The sequence below is a fragment of the Neoarius graeffei genome, chromosome 7, assembly GCF_027579695.1.
Source record: "Neoarius graeffei isolate fNeoGra1 chromosome 7, fNeoGra1.pri, whole genome shotgun sequence".
In the NCBI taxonomy this organism is placed as follows: Eukaryota; Metazoa; Chordata; class Actinopteri; order Siluriformes; family Ariidae; genus Neoarius; species Neoarius graeffei.
In genome coordinates this window covers 66,586,197-66,602,619 of record NC_083575.1, presented here as the reverse complement: position 1 = coordinate 66,602,619, position 16,423 = coordinate 66,586,197, and the positions used below count along the sequence as shown (strand labels likewise).

The 16,423-nt window shown below is 42.2% G+C and overlaps 1 protein-coding gene across 5 annotated transcripts in view; it reads right to left on the bottom strand.

The window, feature by feature from the left end:
• The window catches only part of LOC132889596 (phenazine biosynthesis-like domain-containing protein 1), an 86,812-nt gene that overhangs the window by 47,140 nt on the left and 23,249 nt on the right, over positions 1–16,423 (bottom strand). For 2 of the 5 annotated variants that reach the window (XM_060926265.1, XM_060926264.1), the window contains exons 2-3: positions 15,132–15,191; positions 139–238 (exon numbers count right to left, since the gene is read on the bottom strand). The exons of 2 other annotated variants lie outside the window; for them this stretch is intronic. In XM_060926265.1, coding sequence (XP_060782248.1) covers positions 139–199 — 61 coding nt within the window. In that variant the 5' untranslated portion in view covers positions 200–238; positions 15,132–15,191. Of the gene's footprint in view, positions 1–138; positions 239–335; positions 516–15,131; positions 15,192–16,423 lie in introns of those variants that run through there. One more of the 5 variants, XM_060926267.1, reaches the window with a different exon arrangement.

Sequence of the window (16,423 nt, the reverse complement as noted above, 5' to 3'; positions counted from 1 at the left end):
CCTCGCCGGCTACGGGGCTCGAACCCAGGACCTCCTTGCTGTGAGGCGACAGCGCTAACCACTACACCACCGTGCCGCCCCACATGACAGCTTTAAAAGCAAATAATTAATTGTTTTCAGTCTTGCAGAGTTGAGTACCTGAACAAAAATCTTCTGTTGGTTTCAGATTTGTGATGAATGCAGTCTCGGACAAGTTCATTTCAGCTGCTATTTTCTGATAAAGCTCCTCTTTCAGTTCCTGGATACATAATAAACATTGCATAGTAAATCCTACTGCCTACATAGACTGTAGTCTAGCTGTTTTTTCTGTTATGCAAAAATACTAAATTACTTACATTCTCTAAAAGGCAAACTGCAGCAGGGTTTCCTTTAAATGGTAAATTAGTAAATGCATCAACAGTATATACTGGAATCTCCATTAGTGATCCTGAGATGTCCCTAAGATTCCTGTATTAGGATGTGTAGATGGATTGTTCATCAAAATTAGGACAACATGGTGTTTGTGCGAGCAGAATATGCCTCAACTTTGACTTTGAGCTTGACGTGTTGACAGGGGACACCTACATGTAATTTTAAAGGGCTAGCTACATGTAATTTTATACCGCTACAGTGGTGCTTGAAAGTTTGTGAACCCTTTAGAATTTTCTATATTTCTGCATAAATATGATCTAAAACATAATCAGATTTTCACTTAAGTCCTAAAAGTAGATAAAGAGAACCTAGTTAAACAAATGAGACAAAAAAATACTTGGTCATTTATTTATTGAGGAAAATGATCCAATATTACATATCTGTGAGTGGCAAAAGTATGTGAACCTTTGCTTTCAGTATCTGGTGTGACCCCCTTGTGCAGCAATAACTGCAACTAAACATTTCTGGTAACTTGATCAGTCCTGCACACCGGCTTGGAGGAATTTTAGCCCATTCCTCCATACAGAACAGCTTCAACTCTGGGATGTTGGTGGGTTTCCTCCAACTCGCTTCAGGTCCTTCCACAACATTTCAATTGGATTAAGGTCAGGACTTTAACTTGGCCATTCCAAAACATTAACTTTATTCTTCTTTAACCATTCTTTGGTAGAACGACTTGTGTGCTTAGGGTCGTTGTCTTGCTGCATGACCGACCTTCTCTTGAGATTCAGTTCATGGACAGATGTCTTGATATTTTCCTTTAGAATTCACTGGTATAATTCAGAATTCATTGTTCCATCATTGATGGCAAGCTGTCCTGGCCCAGATGCAGCAAAACGGGCCCAAACCATGATACTACCACCCCCCTGTTTCACAGATGGGATAAGGTTCTTATGCTGGAATGCAATGTTTTCCTTTCTCCAAACATAACGCTTCTCATTTCAACCAAAAAGTTGTATTTTGATCCCATCCATCCATAAAACATTTTTCCAATAGCCTTCTGGCTTGTCCACGTGATCTTTAGCAAACTGCAGATGAGCAGGAATATTCTTTTTGGAGAGCAGTGGCTTTCTCCTTGCAACCCTGCCATGCACACCATTGTTGTTCAGTGTTCTCCTGATGGTGGACTCATGAACATTGACATTAGCCAATGTGAGAGAGGCCTTCAGTTGCTTAGAAGTTACTCTGGGGTCCGTTGTGACCTCACCGACTATTACACGCCTTGTTCTTCGAGTGATCTTTGTTGGTCGACCACTCCTGGGGAGGGTAACAATGGTCTTGAATTTCCTCCATTTGTACACAATCTGTCTGACTGTGGATTGGTGGAGTCCAAACTCTTTAGAGATGGTTTTGTAACCTTTTCCAGCCTGATGAGCATCAACAATGCTTTTTCTGAGGTCCTCAGAAATCTCCTTTGTTCGTGCCATGATACACTTCCACAAACGTCTTGTGAAGATCAGATTTTGATAGATCCGTTCTTTAAATAAAACAGGGTGCCCACTCACACCTGATTGTCATCCCATTGATTGAAAACATCTGACTCTAATTTCACCTTCAAATGAACTGCTAATCCTAGAAGTTCACATACTTTTGCCACTCACAGATGTATGTAATATTGGATCATTTTCCTTAATAAATAAATGACCAAGTATGATATTTTTGTCTCATTTGTTTAACTGGGTTCTCTTTATCTACCTTTAGGACTTGTGTGAAAATCTGATGATGTTTTAGGTCATATTTATGCAGAAATATAGAAAATTCTAAAGGGTTCATAAACTTTCAAGCACCACTGTAGTATTGGAATTAGCTTTTGTTTTATACGCTTTCTGCAACTGAATGAATGAATAAATAAATAATATGGTGAGGGTGAAGACTGAAATGTTTTTTCTCGGAGGCACATGCAAATGAAAAAAAAGTAACATCACAATGCAGCTGAACACACTGAAGAAACCAAGAGTGCTAACTTTCATAGTGTATGAGCTCACATACATAAAGAATGGGTGTGCTTGGTTCTCTACAGTGCACTAGTATTCCAGCCAAGATGTATTCCAGCTTCACACCAAGTGTTCCCAGGATTGGCTCCAGATCCGCCATGAATCAATGACCAATAAAATTTTGTTACTGAACTTGAATGAAGTAATATCCTCTCATTTTGGATTTTCTGTTATACACGCACTGGCCCATTCATGACAATGTATACAAAATTTTATCTGAAAGGGAAAACACCTGTGCCTCTGTTATGCTTTGTGGGACATTTCAGTGGCATGGCTTGGGTCCACTTCAAACACAGTGTAGGTAAGGGTTGACATTGCATTCAGTTTAATGTCTGACCAAGTGACCAAAAAGATTGGCCCAAAAATCAGTTTAGTGACCAATAACCAGAGGTTGACAAAGTACCCAACTTCATTACTTAAATCAAAGTACAGATACCACTGGTCAAATGTTACTCCAATACAAGTGAAAGTTGTACAGTCAAATTTTTACTTAAGTTAAAGTACTGAAGTATTTGCTTTTTAAAAATAAGTATCAAAAGTACATTTTCTGTCAATGCATTGTTGTATTATTGCCACAACGCTTACAAAATCTAATGCCTCTGAAGCAGCTGACTGGATTTATTGAAGAGCTTGTAGAACCTGTAGAATAAATACTTGGAAGAATGTTACAAAATGTAAGTACAACGCCACAGTCCCTTTAAGAAACTACAGATCCCACCAACCAACTTCCGCGTTGACCTACGTCACGCCGGGGTGGGATCACCTACGTCACTTCCTCCATGAGCCTATAAGTGACGCAACCACAGTCCGCCTAAGAACTACAAATCCCATCAACCCACTTCTGCGATGGCCTACGTCACGCCGGGGCGGGATCACCTACGTCACATCCTCAATGAAGGCATAAGTAACTGAGCAACACTTCCGACTTCATCTTTTGGCGCCTCGTGAGTTCCTCACATGGACACAAAGAGACCGCTCGTCAGAGCCCCCAAGATAAGGACGTCTTTCTCCTGAGAAAACGATTCAACATGCTTTTTGTTTACCCTTGGCCACGGTAGAACTACTTAAATCGTGCTATATCTCTCTCGGTTGAGCTACAGCCGGTTTTGTTTGTCTATTATAAGTACGTACGACTGCAGCCCAAAGCAGTTTAATTAAAAGTTAGAAGCGACCCGATTCCTTCTGACCAAAAGCGCTGTGCACATTGTTTGATCAGAGACTTTCTTCCCACGAACTACAAGCGTCAGACCAAGAATTCTCTGCTATCTACAGAAGCGACTCACGTGCTCCTGTGGACTCCGAAAGTTTCGGAACATCCTCATAATCTTGTGTCAAGGCAAGATACTGAAGTAAGAGACTGGCATTTGGGCAAAACTAGTCTTAGGAATTAGCTTTATTAAGGAGTGTGAATTAAACTCAGGAATTGTTTGTGTACACTGTAGACACTCGGTGTTGAATTGATTGTTCTATTTTGTTTTGATCTCTCAATTGCTTAATAGATAGGCTTTTGCATGCTTTCCTCTATTCCTTTCTAACCCTTAATTTCATTATTACACATATTTTGACCTCATCAAGATTTCAGTGGATTTAGTAGTGTTATAAGCTAGCTTAGCTAGCAACACACGGCTAATTCTTTTGTCTCATTAGCAAGCTAGGCTAACCTCTTGTTTAGGCCACAAGGCCTACACCACGTGGTCACAAGGCCTCACACCCACAAACACACCTTAGTTAGCAACAGAGCTAATCCTTTGTTCTACTTGGATAACATTCCTTTGTCTTAGCTAGCAACCAAGCTAGGCCTCCACCACGTGGACACACACACACACAAACACATCTTAGCTAGCAACTAAAGCTAACTCTTTTGTTCTACTTAGAAACACGTGGTCACCTCCCCCTACACTCTCACACACACACACGCTCATCAATTATATATCATGTTTGTATATATTTCAACTGCCATTACTCATTTTTATCTTTGTTATAATAAATTCAATTATTATTGAAACTGTGTGTTTATTTGTTGTGCCTAATATTTTTGAAGTAGCCCAATCTCAAAAGAATTCCAAGGTGCATATGAGTTATGTAATACGGTAAGTGATCATAATAATTTGGAATATACCATAATTTAGCTGTTTGGTAATTTATTATTAAGCACCAAAATTAATGGTATTAATTAATGAGATTATCAATGAGACTGATTTAATGAGATTATTAATGAGACTGATTTAATTAGATTGATCACTTAAAACTAATTGCACCTACAAAAATGAAACACAACTGAACTAAAAAAGAGCCACTGTTATTTTCTTTTCTTTTTTTTATTGTAACACTCCTCCCCACCCCCACAAAGCAGCATGGTAGTGTTCTGACCCAGCTCTGGCAGTGTGTGCACACATGTATGTGTATGTTAATCAGGAAGACACTGGAATAGCTATAAATGCAGCTTGCTCCGAAAATAAAAATGACAATCCAACCTGCTTAAAACCCAGGTCCACACCTCGAACTTAATAGCTGCCCAACAGCAACACTGCTTTAAGCAAGACAAAAAAGTGCAAGACCATCATCTGACATCAAAACAAAAAATTCCAGCAGTTTGTTGTGGCTGACTAGTACAATACTGTCCATCTCACAGGTCTCACATGCGTACATGTGCAAGTGTCTGTATTCATGCACATATGAATCTGCCTGTGGAATCATGGTGGTTTAATGTTAAGCTAGGTAGTCAGTGAAGCGCCACCTGACATGCTAGCAAAATCTTTTCAAACTCAAAATCATATTGGGTAGCTAACGTTACTAAAAAAAAGATTTCTACATTCTGTTTATTTGGCAAGATTATGCTAAAATGTTTCTGAAAGGACTTCAGATAAGTTAATGTTATTCATGTTAGCGTAACTCCATTTTTACACGTTAACTAAGAGTGTCCAAGTTAGCTAGCTATGTGTTAACATTAGCCATGGACAATGCTATGGCAACTTGGTGGGCAAATCCATAGAAAGTCATTTGACTAACCAGACTGCATAGCTATTGCAACGTTATCGCTAGCTCTAAAAGCACATAAAACCTCATTGTGAAAACAGTAACACATATTGTAACAAGATGGCGGTGCACAGTGGTGCAGCGGCTTCTCGGCTCCCAGTTAGTGTACGACCCCTTCCCACCTTTTCTATTAACTCGTGCAACAAACCAGGGCTCTTCAGTGCGCACATTTCACTTGCATTTGCGAGCGAATTTTTCGGCATGCGAACGATGAAAAAAAAACGCACATTCGTGTGAGGGCTTCTTGCGGCCGACAATTTAGGAAAGCACTGAGCACAGACATGACGAGTTTAACATTCTAAAATGTATCAAACATTAAACTGCAAAGTATGTAAATCCAGTGCTGGATAGCCTACCTAATATAGTGTAATGAGTAACGGCCTGTATTGTTGTAAGCGTGTGTGTATGTGTGTGTGTGTTCTGCCCGCGCCTTGATCCCTGTCTGTAGTTGCGTGCATTGCCTCTGTCTTGCACTGCAGTGGTTCCCATGGTAGCCGGGGGGGAGAGTGAAAAAGTTAAATTTTTTTTGCCGTTCTGCCATGCTAGCGCGTTTTACCGGGACATGAGATTTCAGCATTTTTATTCTTCTCTGTCTGTAGCTTGAATAAGTTTAGGCAACTGAATAACACTTTCAGTTAAATTTGAGTCTGGTGCTTTTGTGCTGACGCAACAATAGCCTACTATCACAATAAATATCCCCCATAACATTTCCCGTTTTCTACTCATCTTTCTGTGATTGCCCCTCTTTCCCACGGTTGTATGCTGTGGGTGTGGCATTAGGTGGGAAAAGTGCTTTTTAGGGATTCATCAGATCATTCAACTGAGAGCTGGTTCGGACCGAGCTGAGAAATATATTCGCTATGCAGAGAATAACAGCGTTTTTTAAAAGCAATGATGGTGCAAACAAGAATAAAAGAACAGACGAGGAAGAAAGTGTAGTGAAAAAAGCTACAACGATGGGAGAAGGTGCGGGAAAATTATATAATGAGATGGAAAGCACACACCCCAGTGCAAACATTTAGATGGGAACATACAACACAGCAGAAAAACAAATAATATACAGTATATACAAATGGTGCATGTCACAACACAGCAGAAAAACAAAGAATATATATACAACTGGGCATGTTGAGTTGCAGATGTTAATTGCATATTAGTTATAGAAACTCAGTTCAGCTACAAAACTCAGGATATTGCACTGTATTTGGTATTGTATTGTATTGGGTATGGATGTAAAAGTGTAGAAATATAAAATATACAAAAGCTATAAAAACGAAAAAGTTGCTCTGTGAGGTTGCACTGTAATAAGTATTGCACTGTATCAGGTAAGTGTGAGAATATTGTCCTTTTAGGTCCTTGTTGGTGCATTGTTGCACCTGCCAGATGTGGCATCAGTCAGTGCATGTAATTAGCCTTTTTCACATTACGTCACTTGCAGAAGAACCTCACATCCGTTTTCAGCCTTTTGAATGGAAGAAGAGGCGGCATGCTAATCTGTTGGCTAACAAGTAGCAACCATAGAAAGTCAGTAAACTTCCTTTCCAAAACAAGGCAGATAGGTGACTGGAATGGTCGCTAACAATACGTAATGATAAACAACAATGCACAATATTATTATCAATCTTATCTGTGAATGACACAGTTTTGTTAACATGTGTTGCCGCCGTATACCTCTTCTTCCATTCAAAAGGCTGAAAACGGATAAGTGAAGTAATGTGAAAAAGGCTAATTGTTCAAGGTGGTTATGGCCTGTGGGAAAAAACTGTTTTTGAGTCTGTTGGTCCTTGCTTTGATTCACCTGTAATGCCTGCCTGAGGGCAGCAAGTCAAAGAACTCAGAGCCAGGGTGGTAGCTGTCCTTGATGATGTTGTTAGCTCTGCTGAGCTCTGCTCTCTGTTTAGCTATTGTTTGTTCATTTATTCATTCGTTCATTCATTCATTCTCATTTTGCGTTTTATGTGTTGGTGTGTCTAAGGTTTGCGCTGCAATAAACCTTTAAAATGAAAACCTACTTGTGCTTGTGCCCCCATTTTTTTCCCTGTGCTCCTAAAATTTTTAACTTAGGAGCACGTGTGCTCCTGAAAAAAAAAAAGTTAGTGTAGAGCCCTGCAACAAACTGAGGCTGAAATACAGCGCACAGGACCTAATTATTCTGGGGAACCTGAATGTGGGACTGAAACCAGATGTCAAGGCAGCATTAGAACATTTTGGGCTGCTAAAGGAGAGTAGACGAAGGAAAACAAAGCAGCAGCGCGCAAGGAGACAACTGTGAGCCTGGAGGCAGAAGAGGGGGCTAACAACAGACCTGCTCTTCCAACTCTGTTCCTGTCTAATGTCCGCTCTCTGGACAACAAGATCGAACTGTTTAGGCTGAGACTGAACTTCCACAAGGAGATGAGGAATTGCTGTGCTTTCCTGCTCACCGAGACCTGGCTGAACGACAACATGCCAGACTCCGTGTACCACCTGGATGGACTACTTTTCTTCTGCGCCGACCGCGATCAGGGAAGAGCCGTGGTAGAGGACTCTGTGCTTATACAGTGGTGCTTGAACGTTTGTGAACCCTTTAGAATTTTCTATATTTCATGCATAAATATGATCTAAAACATCATCGGATTTTCACACAAGTCCTAAAAGTAGATAAAGAGAACCCAGTTAAACAAATGAGACAAAAATATTATACTTGGCCATTTATTTATTTTGGAAAATGATCCAATATTACATATCTGTGAGTGGCAAAAGTATGTGAACCTCTAGGATTAGCAGTTAATTTGAAGGTGAAATTAGAGTCAGGTTTTCAATCAATGGGATGACAATCAGGTATGAGTGGGCACCCTGTTTTATTTAAAGAACAGGGATCTATCAAAGTCTGATCTTCATAACACATGTTTGTGGAAGTTTATCATGGCACAGACAAAGGAGATTTCTGAGGACCTCAGAAAAAGCGTTGTTGATGCTCATCAAGCTGGAAAAGGTTACAAAACCATCTCTAAAGAGTTTGGACTCCACCAATCCACAGTCAGACAGGTTGTGTACAAATGGAGGAAATTCAAGACCATTGTTTCCCTCCCCAGGAGTGGTCGATCAACAAAGATCACTCCAAGAGCAAGGCGTGTAATAGTCGGCGAGGTCACAAAGGACCCCAGGGTAACTTCTAAGCAACTGAAGGCCTCTCTCACATTGGCTTATGTTAATGTTCATGAGTCCACCATCAGGAGAACACTGAACAACAATGGTGTGCATGGCAGGGTTGCAAGGAGAAAGCCACTGCTCTCCAAAAACAACATTGCTGCTCATCTGCAGTTTGCTAAAGATCATGTGGACAAGCCAGAAGGTTATTGGAAAGATGTTTTGTGGACGGATGAGACCAAAATAGAACTTTTTGGTTTAAATGAGAAGCATTATGTTTGGAGAAAGGAAACCACTGCATTCCAGCATAAGAACCTTATCCCATCTGTGAAACATGGTGGTGGTAGTACCATGGTTTGGGCCTGTGTTGCTGCATCTGGGCCAGGACAGCTCACCATCATTGATGGAACAATGAATTCTGAATTATACCAGCGAATTCTAAAGGAAAATGTCAGGACACCTGTCCATTAACTAAATCTCAAGAGAAGGTGGGTCATGCAGCAAGACAACGACCCTAAGCACAGAAGTCGTTCTACCAAAGAATGGTTAAAGAAGAATAAAGTTAATGTTTTGGAATGGTCAAGTCAAAGTCCTGACCTTAATCCAATGGAAATGTTGTCGAAGGACCTGAAGCGAGCAGTTCATGTGAGGAAACCCACCAATATCCTAGAGTTGAAGCTGTACTGTATGGAGGAATGGGCTAAAATTCCTCCAAGCCGGTGTGCAGGACTGATCAACAGTTACCGGAAACGTTTAGTTGCAGTTATTGCTGTACAAGGGGGTCAAACCAGATACTGAAAGCAAAGGTTCACATACTTTTGCCACTCACAGATATGCAATATTGGATCATTTTCCTCAATAAATAAATGATCAAGTATAATATTTTTGTCTCATTTGTTTAACTGGGTTCTCTTTATCTACTTTTAGGACTTGTGTGCAAATCTGATGATGTTTTAGATCATATTTATGCAGAAATATAGAAAATTCTAAAGGGTTCACAAACTTTCAAGCACCACTGTATCAACAAGAACTGGTGCACAAACTGCATCCTGGTAAGCCAGCATTGCTCTGAATCTGTGGAGTTTATGTCACTTAAGTAAGTAAGTAAGCAATGCTTTATTTGTCCCACAAAGGGCAATTTGTTTTGCAAAAGTAGCATACATGATAAATACAAACAGACACACATTTCCACACAAAGTTTAAAATAATAATAAATAAAGAATAAAAAATGAAAAAGTGCTGCCCACATTAACTGCCTCGGGAGTTTACGGTAGTGCTGCTGCTGATTGTTTACATTCCTCCAAGCACACATGTCGGCATGGCGCTGACGGAGCTGCCTGATGAACTGCCTGCCCTGGTTTTATAAGAACATAGACATTGCAACCAGGGGAGGCAATACTCTGGACCAGGTCTACACCAGCAAGCAGGGTGCGTATGCTGCGCTGCCACGGCCCCACCTGGGCTTCTCTGATCACATCTCCATCCTGCTGGTCCCTGCCCATCAACCTGTGCTGAAAAACAACCAGCCAGCATGGAAGACCATCACTGCATGTCCCAGCACAGCAGTCCCTGCACTGGAGGACTGCTTTGAGCGGATGGACTGGTGGGTCTTCAGGGAAGCTGCTACCACTGGTGAAGGTGTAGATCTGGAGGAGTACACCTCAGCCATCACCGGCTTCATCCAGAAACGCATCAATGACGTCACCACCACCAAGAACATCACCATACATCCCAACCAGAAGCCATGGATGAATGGTGAGATTCAGCGTCTCCTGAGAGCACGTGATACAGCTTTCAGGTCTGGAGATGCACTGGCACTGAGAGTGGTGAGGAGAGACCTCCAAGCGGGTGTGACATGGGCAAAAAGAGCACATGCTAACAAAATCCAGGGCCACTTTGCATCCAACAACCCTCGGAGCATGTGGCAAGGCATAAAGGCAACCACAGCCTATAACAGGAAGAATGCTGAGTGTCCTCAGGACCCATCCCTGCCAGATGCCCTCAACGCCTTCTATGCCCTTTTTGAACCTGCCGACCCCCCTACCTGCACTAGGCTCACTATCCCAGAGGGTGAGCTACCATCATTCACTGTGTCAGCAGATGACGTGAGGAGGACTCTGCAGCGCGTCAACCCCCGCAAGGCAGCAGGACCAGACAACATCCCGGGGAGGGTCCTGAAGGCCTGCGCACATGAGTTCACGGAGGTGTGGACAGACATCTTTAACACCCTTTCCCAGGCTGTGGTGCCAGTGTGCCTGAAGACATCTTCCATCGTCCCAGTGCCCAAGTGTGCAGCAGTAAGGAGCATGAACGACTCTTGACCGGTGGCTCTCACCCTGATAGTCATGAAATGTTGATGTAAATGGTGATTTTTCTAGACATACTGAGGTAAAGTCTGGTGTTCCACAAGGTTCTGTCTTGGTTCCACTGCTTTTTTCTTTATATACTGCATGTTACCTCTGGGTGATATTATTCATAAACATTTTATTAGTTTCCACTGTTATGCTGATGACACAGTTGTATGTTTCTGCAAAACCAGATAAGAGACACCAGCTTAATAGAATTGAGGAATGTTTAAAGGACATTAGACACTGAATGCTTATTAACTTCCTTCTGATTAACTCTGTGTGGCAGCGGGGGTGTTGCAAGGATGGACGGCGGTGGAGCAGACAGAGAGCCGGAAAACTTCTTCCTCCAAAAATGTATTTTTTTTTTTCTATTTTCAAAACTTTTCTTAAAATAGTGCAAATATATACAGTGCGCCAACCAAAGGTTCAAATTGCCAAAAAGAAAACTATACAAACAAAATAAGAAAACACAAAAATAAAGAGGCTTCAAGTTTGCCAGACTAAATCAAAAAGACCCTGAACAAAACTATTAGTCAGCCAAACCACAGTACCTTCAAACAAGACGTTCCAACTAGAAGTCTGCGCAGGACAGAATTTTCAGTCCCGCTCCCACATTGTGCAGTCCTGCTCCCGCCCGCAAAGAATTATGATTTTCAGTCCCGCTCCCGCCTACCATATTTTGTCCCGCTCCTGCCCGCAAATCCCGCATGATACAGACGTTCGCGTTATTTCTCACGAAAGTTCTTGTCATTGGCTTGGGGAATTAAACATGCTGAGCTTAGCTGAGCTCTCCACTGACCGATCCTTCACCTAGCGCACGTAGCGAGGGTGCGCGTTGCCAGGCGGCATGCGCAGCTGAGGCTTTACAGAGATACCCAACACATCACATCACACACATCACATTATCTCTAGCCGCTTTATCCTTCTACAGGGTCGCAGGCAAGCTGGAGCCTATCCCAGCTGACTACGGGCGAAAGGCGGGGTACACCCTGGACAAGTCGCCAGGTCATCACAGGGCTGACACATAGACACAGACAACCATTCACACTCACATTCACACCTACGGTCAATTTAGAGTCACCAGTTAACCTAACCTGCATGTCTTTGGACTGTGGGGGAAACCGGAGCACCCGGAGGAAACCCACGCGGACACGGGGAGAACATGCAAACTCCGCACAGAAAGGCCCTCGCCGGCCCCGGGGCTCGAACCCAGGACCTTCTTGCTGTGAGGCGACAGCGCTAACCACTACACCACCGTGCCGCCGATACCCAACACACCTACCAAAATCTACAGTGGTTATTAAGAATATTGTACATTGCACATAGTTTATATGTCACTCCTCACATTTACATTCCAGGAAATACAAGTAGGCCTATAAGAAATTAATATAATTTAAAGACACAGTGTGCACAGTGCCCCGCCCCCTACTTTGAGCAGATTTGAGCATAAATATCTACAGCTCACATTCAGGGGTGCATCTCCCAAATAACCAACCAAGTTAGCATTAAACCAATATGGTACGATGCAAGTTTGAACTAACTAACATCCAAAAAATGACTGTTTCCCAAAGCTGTAGTACCAACTTGGTCTGAACCAACACAGTTCAAACCACAATGTTTTCAGATGTGTTCGGATGGTCTCGTTTATTGTCAGTTGTTGGATGGGGCAGAATATCTCGCACATCGAATTTGCCTATTGTGGCTGCCGTGTTAACTAAGTGTTGGGCTAACTGAACTAATCCCCGACCAGTGATGCTGTCATACAGGCGGAGGTCCGCAGCAACAAAATCAACACATTTCTCCACGGTCTTTGCCTTCAACGCATCTGTCACTTTTGCATTGTTCCCTCTGAACTCCAACAATTGTTGTGCTTTTAAGACAGTACATACATGGCGATTCAGGCCTGATGTACCTGATTTATGGCCGTTGTATGTCAGAACCTTTTGGCACTTATCACAACAAGCAAAGGGCAGCTGATTTCCCTCTGTGGCGTGAACGAGTGAGAACGACTTCCAAATGTCTGATTTCAGGACTCTTGACTTTTTAACGGTAAATATACCTCTTTTTAAAGCAGCACTTACTTCTGAAGCACTGTGAGCTTCACTAGAGGAGCTCTGCTCTTCTGCCATGATCGGAGATCTCAAACACGGAAGAGCGGAAAGGAATCGGAAACGTACGCGAGATTAGACCACATCCGCAAATTTAGGCATCTTAAAATATTTTTATTAATGCCAAATAAAATATCCAGTACAAATTATATATGATAGACATAAATGAATAATTTATAAATTTTTTTTTAAACACGTTTTTAGTTAGCGGGACTGCAGCTTATCACCTCTCCCGCCCACTCCCGCATTGTGCACTCCCCCTTCCGCCCGCCCGCAATGAGCTTTCAAAATTTGTCCCGCGCCGCACTGCTTTGCGTCGTGTCCTGCGGGAGTGCAGGACTCTAGTTCCAACCGCAACTGAGGCTCTGGAGCTACTGCAGAGCTTACATACCCGCAGCCCCTCCCACAGTTGAGCCCAAATTGCAAAATTAATCAATCAACTAAATAATGACATCCTAAATACAAAATAACAATTTAAAAAAACAACCACAAAATATACAAACATCCAAAATAATTTTCATTAACCAAAAACCCTTCAGTGCATAGTAAAATACATGTTTCCCCAACACCAGTAAAACACCCCCGTTAAAATAGTCCGTTCTACCAAACACCCGCGAAACCCCTCCATAACAAGCCAATGGTACAGTCCCTCGGTTTCTCGCAACAAACCGGAAGTATGTGGAGTTTGCGTGATGAGTTACTGAAAACTGTTTTGTGTTATAAAAATGCTAGAACTAAATAAACTTGACGTTAAAAATAACCGGTTTGTACGTGTGTTTCCTAGACCATAGACAATGCTTAACAGATGGGAGATGAAAATGCTTAGAAATGTGTGATGCGTTTTACATATGAGTGGAGCCAAACAAATGTTACTAGAATGCCGGTAGGCCTTTCCCTGCACTCGTAACAAATGCTGCTCTCGTTAGAAACTATGGCAAATGGTGGAGTGTGAAATGCTTGAAAACCAGTAATACCCATACAGAAAACAGTAATGGAAATGAAGTGCAACTCACAGCGACAGGTCAGCCAAGATGTTTGAACATTGCTGCCTGTGCGCTTGCGTGAGAAGTGTGTGTGTGTGTAAAGGTGTGTGCGCGCGAGCGTCACGGCTCACTCCGTGACAGGGGGAGTGGTCAAGTGTCGGTCTGTGACCGGAGGGCGGAGTCAGGGAAGGTACGTGGCAGAATCACTGCACCTGATGTCAGTTAACATGTGTTTGTGTGTCTTCCCCAGTGACCGCGCCCTATATAAGGAGAGAGAGAGCAGAGGAAGAGAGCTCTCTCCCCAACCCAGTGTTGCCAGATGTACGATAATTGTCGTATTTGTACGATAAGCCGATTTGTACGATTTGCCCTCTGTACGATGTACGATCAATAATGGGAAAAAATCTGAAATGTACGATAATTTCAAAGTTTTCAGTTGGTTGTCCAAACATGCATCCCTCTCTCTCTGACCCTCAAGAATCATTTCGCAGGCTTTCCACTCAGGCGCCATCAAAAGACATACACAGACAGGGGTGCCGCCAGAAATTTTGGGCCCCATGAAAGATTAGAATTTTGGGCCCCCCAACTTTGCCCACCCTCGTCACAATTGCACTATTGTCATTATTTGACTTTTGATAGCCCATGGACCTTGAGTTTGTGACTTTGTTATTGCATTTTATGTATTAACCTACCAGGGACTAGATGAAAACTGGTCAGTGACTAATTCTGGTGCATTTACAATCACAAATGAAAATTCAAGATTTTGCCACATGCCTTCTTGTGCTAGGACAATTGGTACAAATGTTACCCATAAAAGACAGGAAACATCTTATTATAAGTTTATTTCAAAGTGACACTGAGTGACATTTCAATTTGATCAATTACGTACGTATTTCTTCATATGTTGTAACCTCTATCCCTCTTTTATGTGTGCTGCGCTTTCTCCAGCTCCTCAATTTGAAACCAATGGTTTAGAACGTGTGAACATTCCACACATGTAACCATGTCAAACACTTGACTGGTGTCTGTTATTAGCAACACTTTAATCTAGCAAACTGTATATGGCGCTCGCTCATTAAAAACTTCAATCCTAAAGCATTTATGGGCTGTATTGCTGATTACCTCCTTCTCCAAAGGGGGGTTCAGTGGTTTGGTAGGGCGGAGGTCCCCCTGAGGCTGAATCTGTGCATATTTAGGGCACCCCATTAGTTATGAAACTGGTTATTAGCACTAGTTATTAGCACCAACATAACGTAATATTTCATCTTGTTTATCACACAAGTCAGTTCAGTTATTAAAATAGAAAAAATGTCACTGTACAAACTGTAAAAGTGTTCTCTTGATAGGCTAATCCAACCACGTTCATACTGTTCATTTACCATTCGCTAATATTTTGAACACACACGTGAGCGATAGCTACCTTTCTTTGGGAAAAACTGAGTGACCAGTTGCCTGCCTCTCCGGTCCCTCTCAGCTTTCAGCTGCCTTTCTTTACGTTTTTGACAGCCACTCTTCATATTTAGCGATCATAGACTGTACGCACTCCACTGCTGGCTGGCTGGCTGCTGCACCGCGACACAGCAGCAAGTAGCGTTGCACTGATCAGCACACAGATTTAACGCATCGTGCTTCTACCAGAACTGGACCGTACCATTTCGCAAAAGGGGGAGGGTTAAATGACAATATGTTGAAGAACTCAAGAAATAGACAACCTTGTTCAATTAGCTCATTTTACCAGATGGAATATTGCATTGTTGTTATTTCAAAAGTCTTATTAAAATCATTAAAAGCATATTATCAGCCCCTTAAAGGGCCCCATGGTAGTGCTGGGCCCCTAGAATTGTTCTAACTTCCCCCCCTGGCGGCGCCCATGTACACAGATGTATGTGCTTGTGTTTCCCTGGATGTGCTTGTGTTTCCCCAGTCCAATGCATCATGTGAGCGAGTTTTTCCAAAGTCAATCTCATAAAAACAAAATCACGAAACCGGCTCATTACAGACACTCTGAATGGACTTGTGCACACATCAGAGTGTGTGAGGAATGCTGGTGGGTGCCATGCCTTCAAACCGATGAACACCATGCTGCGGTCCATGACGGCATCCAATCTCTACCGTGACAGGATTACCCAACCAACAACATCTGCACAAGTGAGCGTGGCATCGGATGACGACAGCAACCTGGAGGTTGAATTCGAATCTTTCTAGTCTTACGGTAATTGTGCATTTACTTTCTCTTTGTGTCATAGTTTTCCCTCTACTACGGGAATATTGCGAATTACTGTTTAAAAATTTAAGTAATATTCTTTGGAAATTAAAATACAGCTAAAATAACTATATTGTATGCGTTTTGTTTGTGTACAATAATTTCTCAGAAAAAATGATAATTTTGAGGTTTTGGTACGATACTTGCATAT